The sequence below is a fragment of the Oryzias melastigma genome, linkage group LG19 (assembly GCF_002922805.2).
Source record: "Oryzias melastigma strain HK-1 linkage group LG19, ASM292280v2, whole genome shotgun sequence".
Classification (NCBI taxonomy): Eukaryota; Metazoa; Chordata; class Actinopteri; order Beloniformes; family Adrianichthyidae; genus Oryzias; species Oryzias melastigma.
This window is the reverse complement of record NC_050530.1, coordinates 4,541,488-4,550,062: the sequence shown is the minus strand read 5'-3', so window position 1 is coordinate 4,550,062 and position 8,575 is coordinate 4,541,488. Positions and strand designations below refer to the sequence as shown.

Genomic DNA, 8,575 nt, shown 5'->3' with positions numbered 1-8,575 from the left:
ATTCAGAATTATGTTAAAAAGTTACAGTTTCAAAGTTTTAAAAATTAGCATTCTGCTAGCTATTTTAAAGATTTTTTAGACTGTTTCGGAGTTTAGCTAATATTTCAGCTACATGCTAGCTGTTTTGGCTAACCAAAGTTTTTTAGGCTAATTTGGCCTTTAGCTAATGCTTTAGCTGGCCATCGGCCTCAGCGTTTGAGTATTAGCTTCAGTGATTCTACCTATTAATTTCAACGTTTTCAGCTATCAAAAAGTTTTAAAATGTAGTTTTAGAGTTCAGTAAATGTTCATCGTGTTTGACCCACGACCTGAGACGTGTTTTGGATTTTGGCCTCTTGTGTGATTGAGTTTGACACATAGACTTTAATATCTAATGCTTTGACACCCTGATTTAGAGAAAAACTACAACTCACACGGGCCTCCGCTCCCTCCCTCCCTGCTGAGGGTGGGGAGTGGGAGGAGGAGCAGGAGGAGGAGAAGAGGGGGAGTTTGGGAAAGAATGTGTGGAATTCATTTCCTGTGGAGCAGCTCTCACAGTCAGGAGAGGCGAGGAGTCATGGCCAAGGCTGAGGCTGTGCTGCGCCGCGCGCAGGAGGACAAGGAGCGCTGACTTCTGCGTCTCCTGCTGGAACAGCTGCTCCTCCGAGGCCAGCAGGAGCAGGAGGAGGTGCACCATGGCTGAGCCTCTGCTGAAGAGGACCTTCTCCAGGCTGAGAGGCAAAGACCGGAGCCGCAGGAAGACCGAGCCCAAGCTGAGCGGTGAGTTTTCCAGACTTTCTGGGAGCGTGTGAATGCCTCGCAGCTGTCTGAACATCCTGTTTGTCAGAACCAGCCCGGCGGCTCTGATCCAGATCCTCTGAGCTGAGCAGAACCCAGCTTCCTCTCTCCATCAGCAGGAGGCGCAAAGAGGCGGAGAAAGTCCAGAACCCTCCCAGTCCAGTCGGTTCTGACTGGAAGAAGCTCCTGCAGCCTTCAGAGGAGACTGGGCCCGTGTGATCAGAACTCTGGTTCTGAAGCTGCACTGATGGGTCCAGATGGTTCTGATGCATTAACAGACACCGGTGTGTTTTTGTGTGGGGACAGGTGAGCTGCAGGTGAGGGCGGGTCACCTTGGTTCTGTTTAGTGTCAACAGAGTTAGGATGCCCCCCCCCCGAAGGTTCTGGTCCTCAAGTGTCCTTGAAGGTTCTGGTCTTTAGGGTTCTGCAGATCCAGAAACTAATCTGCTCATCAGAACACGTGTTCCTAATGTTCTGCTTCCTGAAGGCGAACTGGGTCAGCTGACCACTTCCTGTCATTAGACTGTGTGTGTGTGTGTATCTACGCTCACTTCCTGTTTATCTCTGGATGTTGTTTGATCTCAGCGGCTCAGAAATGGGAATGTTGTGTAGTTTGTGTTAAACTTATTGTGAAGTTTGTGTTGATTTTATTGTGTTGACTTTGTTGATAGGTTTGTGTTTACTTTATTATGCAGTTTGTGTTAACTTTGTTGTGTTTGTTAAGTTTGTGTTGACTTAAATGTGCAGTTTGTGTTGACCTTGTAAAGTTTGTGTTGACCCCGTTGTGAGTTGTGGTTGTTGTGCGCTTAAACACATGTTCAGAGTTTGTTCCACAGATGAGATCAACTCAAAACGTAACAGACGCACAACATGACCACGATGCTGAACAACAAGCAGACATTGTCCGGTCCAGTCAGACGTGCGTGTGTGTGTTTGTGCATGTGTGCGTGTGTGTGTTGGGGTGTGCGTGTGTGTTTGTGCGTGTGTGATGAATGGTGAATGGACAGCTGTGTGTTTCCCGCTCACACAGAAGCCTCTTTCACATCTGGACTTACAGCTGTTTATTTACCCCACCCTGCCCCCGCCCCTCCAGGACCAGAACCTCAGGAAGGTCTGGTCCAGAATGAAGCCTCTGTGGAGCTGCAGCGGCTGACGACCCGCTTTGAGAAGAACTTTTCTGCTGGAGTCCAGACCCGGAGGTTCTGTGTGTGCTGGACGCCGGGCTCTCTGGCAGGAACTTTTCCACCGAGACCGGCTGGAATTGCCCCCATTATAAACATAATTACACATAATGTAAACAGACTCCAGAAATAGCCCCCACGAGGGCCTGAAAGCGGGTTTTGATCCGGTTCTGAGAGCAGCTCGGGTCACTCTGTTCTCTGGGTTTTTTTTAAACCTCGTGGCAGAAACGCATCCATCACGTCCCGCTGCCGGCTGGACTTCCAGGAACTCCGGAGCTTTATCTCAGACATTCCTGACACGTCCTCCACCAGAACCAGGCCCGCTTGTCAGACCCGGTCAACCCGGACCAGAGTTCTGCTGCGGCAGAATTCCAATGCAGATCTGTGATCAATAAAATGATAAAATCTTCCTGTTAAACTGCAGCTGATGCAGAAAACAAAAGTTACTGCCTCAGAAGTTCAGAAAAGTCAGATTTATTTGATATAAATTAGCATTCAGTTCCTTACAGATCAGCTTTGATGCAAAACTAAAAACTTTCATATAAAAACCAATGAGATTTTGCAAAAAAATCAATTTTTTTTGGAGAAAGTTACGTTTTTTATGTTTTCCTCTTCTAAATTCTACTTTGTGTTTATGTATTTTAGAGCTGCTGCGATTTGTCGACTAATCAACGACTAATCGACTATTTAAATATTCGATTAGTCGTAACTTTATATTACATGGAGTCAGAGTGTGGTAACATTAAAAATATTACTGGCATTCTGCTAACTTCTTGGACTATTTTAGCTTATTTACGTTTTTGTTGTTATTTGGGAGTTTAGATAATATTTCAGCTACATGCTAGCTGTTTGGGCTAACTTAGGCTTTTGTCCTTTTTTGGCTATTTTGGCATTTAGCTAATGTTTTAGCTAGCTATCAGCTTCAGTGTTTTTAACTATCAATTTCAGCATCTTCAATAGCCAAATTCAGCTTACAGCATTAACACTAGCATTATCACAGGTAATGAACTGGGTAATGCCCGCAAATTACCTAAATGTAGGATCTAGTTAAGCTGAAACTGAATTCTTCCACTAACACTTGAATTGTTGGGGCTATCGGAGGGGAAGTGGTAGTCAAATGGTTTTCTAAGAGGTAACCGTAGGGACTTTTGACGGTGTAGGTAGATCCACATCATGCAGACCAACACATTTTTTTGTTATTTTCATTTAAATGTGAGTAATGATTTTGTTTTAGGGGTAGGGGAAGAATTCAGATTCAGCCTAAAAAGCAAAAACATAAGTCAACTTTTTTTGTGGCTGGAAATAAGTTCAGGAGTTAAAGGGTTGATAATTAGCGAGAACAGCAGCTTTAACAAATCCCACTGCACTTCTAAATGGATGTGTTACCTTTACAGGCCAGTTTTTGTGCATTGTACGACAAACTCCCACATTGTGTGTTCATTCATGGCAGTTGTCCAAAATGGACCATTTAGTTTCCCAGTTCTTCAATCAGTAAAACTCATTTTTGCTCGCCTTCGAGTTTCGCTCGAGTTTACAAACCTTTACGAGATCTGGGTCCTGATTCGCTTTGAGGAACAACTGGAGCTAATTTTAGTGGACACCAAAGAACCAATCACGAAGCCCCACTAAGACACACATGATTCAGATCAAAGCCAGAGATGTCAGATGATCGGGGTAAATGAGAGAACAGTCGATGCGACAGAGAGTTCATTCATGGAGGCCGGTCACGCTCTGCACACCGCCTGTCACGAGGATCACACAAACACACAAACAAACACACACTCCGCTGATGTCCCTGTCAGAGAAGAAGCAGGAGGACCCGTAAGATCTCAGTTCGTGGTGTTTCCGTGGTCATCATCTGTGTCGTGTCCAGTCGTCAGTAGATGCAAGCGGCTGAGGGAACCAGAAAGGAACCAGCCAGGAACCATCACAACGTGCTGAACAAGCAGACGGTTAACAGTGGGAACAGACCCTGATGAGGTCAAACACCTAAAGAAAATCTCCAAATAAATACCAGTTGTGGACAACAATCATCTGTCTTTTTCTGTGTTACTCCACAAAAAAATCTCCAAAGTCCAGAAAAGGAAACAAGCTTTTCTGTAAACTTTCTCAGAGTTTACAGAAGCGAGAGAGATCCGTGAACCCAGAACTTTTCATTCTCTGTCCTCTAACCTGCTGCTTTTGTCTCCTCAGAAACGCTCCAGCCTTCTCCGTTGCCATCGTCTCCATCCCTGAAGCCGACGTCATCCGATGCCCCACGACCTCGCAACTACATCACGGTTGCTAAGAAACAACAGTGGGCACAGCAGGGAGCAGCAGCTCCGCCCCCTTTTCTAAACCCCAACCACAGACCTTTGGAGTTACGAGACTCATCGGGAAGATCCCAGGATCCATCTGAACAAAGCCTGAGCCAGAATGTGACACAGGAAAAGGTAAAGACCACGCAGCACCGTTACACCCTCATTCCCTCCTCTAATGGAGCTTCAGTCAGGAAGTGACGATCAATCCTTCCTGCCGATGGGCTATGGTCATCTCCAACCGGACGAAGGGTCTGCAGCAGATTTGGAATGCTGGAGAGATTGTCTTGATTGTCTCTTGAAGGAAGAGGTGACCAAAGATTTAGATCAAGTCTCATTTAGCCAATGACTGTTCCGTTTTGAATGTCCATCCTGAACTTTATGAACGGTTCTGATCTGGTTTAGATGGACTTTCCTCCTTTTGTTTCTGGTAGATTTCTTTTAACATATTTGCTCTCTTGCTTTGTCCTCCATCTGCTGCTCACAACTTCCACCTTTTATCTTCTATCAGACGTTCCAGTGATTCTGGGATAATCTTATTGCTTAGTGATGTAATCATTCATCGATTAAAATTGATATTCCTACAATCCAACCAGATCGATCTGAGGCGAGTTGTTCACTATAAAATTGTTTAAAAATGAGATCAATGGATAACCAATCTTAGGTTAAAATGTCCAGTCCTTGGTTTTTACCTATATTTAAATTACATTTGATTATCTTGTAAGAAATACAAGGAATCTGGAAAACTTCACCTTAACTGTTCAGTACCAGATTAAACACTGGAGGAAGTTTTGGCTAAAGATCCATCCTGGATCCATCTTAAGTCAGTGAATCCAACACATTCTCACTCCCAAATCGTCCTATTTTGACATTTGGTTAAGGAACTCTCTCAGACATTTTTTGGCATTTTGGGTGTCCCAAACTCATCGTTTTTTGACGGGCTGGCTGTTCATAAAATCAAGGGTCCGCAACCCTTGGGACGTGGTACCGGACATGGACTAGTCCTCGGGATGCCTCCAGTACCAAAACCCCAGCCCCATACCCTGATACCGGTTTGTGTCTGTTACCTCGTCCAGTGCCGGGTTAGGGTACTGGTACCTGGTTAAGGTACCAGTCAGTTTCACGCCTCAATACTGGACCGGTTCCAATTCGTGGCCTGGAGGTAGGGGACCCTGATTTAATAGGAACAACCAGCACGTCAAGAAACGACAAGTTGGGGACACCCAAACCTCAAAAAGTGACCCGAAGGGGGCCTTAACCAAAAGTCAATACATGACGACTTGGGGGGGAGAATTTGTTGGTGAATCGGAACCTATCGGATGAACCAAAATTAAATATGACTCGGATAGTTATTGAGACGAATCGTTGAACCCCAAATGTCCCTGCAGATACGTCCTTGCATCTGCTGTCCTAAAACGGTCTACTATGTCCCAATGTGTCCATGTCTGGTTCTGATGGTCGTTTCTATCTGTCCTATTTAGAGGCAATTTTTCTCTCCACGGTTGCCTTTTGCTTACTTAGTAAACATGAAACTACCCAATTTAATCTATTTATAGGCTATTACTAACCCTCATATTGTGTTCAGGTCAAGATTGTTTTTAAGTATGTAAATGGATCACTTCTGTCTTAAATTAAGGATGCAATAATCTGAAAGAGTTGGATAACTTCAGTCCTTAATTGGATGTTTCTATCTTTTGGTGTGTGGAGATCAACTTACTTGTGAATTGGTGCTTTATACTTGATGTAATTGAATTATTTCCTTTGATTGAATCTATTTTCTGTCATCTTTTTTTAGTTTCTGAAGCAAAGTAATCTCTATGTTGAACCTTCCAGAACCAACATCACGGTGACAGAATGTATATCTCCTGTGCTGCCGATGCCACCAGTTCCACCTGCGCCTTGGTTGGCACTGCAACACAACACGAAGCTTTACAGCCAACATGTAGCTACAATGACAAGCCGGCCTCCTCCATCAACACAAAGCTGTCAGGCCAGCGCACCTACCTGCAGAGCCTTGATCGCACCAGCAGAGCGTGGGTTCTGTCTTCAGGAAAGAGCCATGAGTCCGACGACGTCTTCAGCCCTCGTGAAGACAATGGCAGCAACATCTGGTACAACCCCATCCCGGAGGAGGAGGCCACTGGGAGTCCTCTTAAGGAGGAGGTGATATGGAAGAGAAGGAGTGAGAGAATAGAAGGAATACCCAAAAAGCTGGAGACAGACACCAGAGTCCAGCTTGAAGGAGAGAATGACGGTCCATTGGATCGTGGTAATCTGACCATCAGCCACCAGGCTGAAGACATAGGAGCAGAAAATACAGGTAAAAGTCTTTCTGTTTTATGTTCCATTACACAGCAGCATATTTATGGATCTTCTCCATCCGTTTGTCAGACTCGCCTCCCTCAGACTCTAGCCCCGCCTCTCAGAAAAAAGGATCTGTGATTGAGAAGCTGAGGTCTCCTGGTACCGTCAGAAAGCTTTCTCTAAGGATGAAGAAACTTCCTGAGCTAAGACGGAAACTCAGCTTTCGCTCTTCTTCTCGTGCTCATCGCCATGGAAACAACAACACAGACGACTCAGAGGACGTAGCCACCAAGAACGCCTCCTCAGGAGTTTCCAACCAGAATGTCATCAGCAAATACCATCTGGACAGCTCGACCCCGCCAGCTCGACCCCAACGGCGGTCGTCCAGAGGACGCTCGGCCAGTAAAGGAGGTGACCAACCTGCTTTGATTTTCTCCAATGTATAAATAACTAATTTAAAAAAAAAAAAAAACAGTCAGGGCTCCACGGTGGTGCAGGCGTTAGCGCTCTTGCCTCCTGCAAGAAGTTCCAGATTCAAGTCCTGGCTGGGACCTTCCTGTGTGGAGTTTACATGTTCTCCCTGTACATGCGTTGGTTTTCTCCAGGGACTCTGGCTCCTCCCCACGCTTTAAAAAACATGCCGTATATTTTGATCAGTGACTCTAAATTGTCCCCAGGTGTGTGTGTGCGTGCGTGTGTGTGTGTGTGTGTGGGGGGGTGTGTGTACAGAAGTGTGATTGCGTCCCTGTGATGGACTGCCGACCCGACTTCGCCCAACTGTAGCTGGGTTCGCCTCCACCAGCCCCTTGATCCCAAAAGTGCAAATTAGCCTAATGTTGAACCCTCTCTAGCAGACAGACAAAGCTACCAAATGGATCCACCACACTGACTTACATTTGTAAAGAAGAAAAACATCAAGGATTCGTTGTTGATTAAAGTCATGTTTTTTTGTCAGGCTACCTTAGCGATGGGGATTCCCCAGAGCTGTTACCACGGCAACAGGCTCCTCAAGTTTCCCCACCCCAGGAAGTGCCATGCGATGTCAGTTCGTTCCGACTGTACTTGGGTGCTGACCCGCCCCGATGCAGCCAGCGGGTGACCGGACTGCTGACAGTCCACCTGCTCGGCCTGGAGGACATGAAGACCAGCAGGTACAATCTGGAACTAGTTCAGTTGATGAGACCTTAGAGGCATGTCCATAGTTAGTTCTATGACATTACACAGAACATCCTGCTGAGAACAGAGGTCTTAAATGGTAGCTTCTCTGAAATCTTCAACAAATAATAAATGCTCAACAGTTTGTCTGTAATGATTTGAGTATGCGTTTGAAGATCGGAGTCATTGGCCGTTGCTTAACCTGTGGATTTCTGATCCAGGTCAGAGAGCAGTAAGGAAATATTTGTGGCCATCCAGATTGATGGAGCAACAAGAGCCAGGACTGCTCTCCTGACCCTGAAAGGTTCCTCCCTGACCCTCAACCACACCTTCCACCTGGAGCTGGAGAGAGCACGGCAACTCCGCATCGTGGTGCTAACGCCAGGTATAAAAAAGGGCATGGATCCAACAGAACAGAAACAAATCTCAAAGCCGGCTCGTTTTAGACGCACTGTACCATGGTCTTCAACCCGAAAGTAAGATCTTTAAGGTAACCCTGTTGAAGTTGGCCTGCAGAGGTAGGCTACAGCAGGACACAGTGGAGTTTGGGGTCATTCAGATCAGGTGCGATCAATAAACCTGTTCAAGCACAATTCTCCCAAGCTGCAACACCAGTGACATGACAACCCACTTTTTAAATCATCACTCCAATGACTTGTTGCAAAGTCTCAATACCAAGTTGTTCACCTTTTGGCTTACCCTTTCAGGGGTCGCCAGAGCGTATCTGCTTTCAATGATTGACACAGGCAGTTTGGCAGAGAGTTTTATGCCGGATTGTGGCAATGAAGAAAAGGAGACTTCTTTATCTTCAGAACATGAAGCTTTATTCATTCATGTGCCAACTAACTTAAGGCGGGTAAG

At 45.7% G+C, this 8,575-nt stretch overlaps 1 protein-coding gene across 3 annotated transcripts in view; it reads left to right on the top strand.

The window, feature by feature from the left end:
• Positions 1–473: 473 nt before the first annotated feature.
• Positions 474–8,575, top strand: part of LOC112141845 (rho GTPase-activating protein SYDE1) — a 15,296-nt gene continuing 7,194 nt past the window's right edge. For all 3 annotated transcript variants that reach the window (XM_024265013.2, XM_024265012.2, XM_024265011.2), the window contains exons 1-6: positions 474–759; positions 4,152–4,390; positions 6,089–6,575; positions 6,647–6,970; positions 7,515–7,710; positions 7,936–8,099. In XM_024265013.2, the coding sequence (XP_024120781.1) occupies positions 675–759; positions 4,152–4,390; positions 6,089–6,575; positions 6,647–6,970; positions 7,515–7,710; positions 7,936–8,099 (1,495 nt within the window). In that variant the 5' untranslated portion in view covers positions 474–674. The remainder of the gene's footprint in view (positions 760–4,151; positions 4,391–6,088; positions 6,576–6,646; positions 6,971–7,514; positions 7,711–7,935; positions 8,100–8,575) is intronic.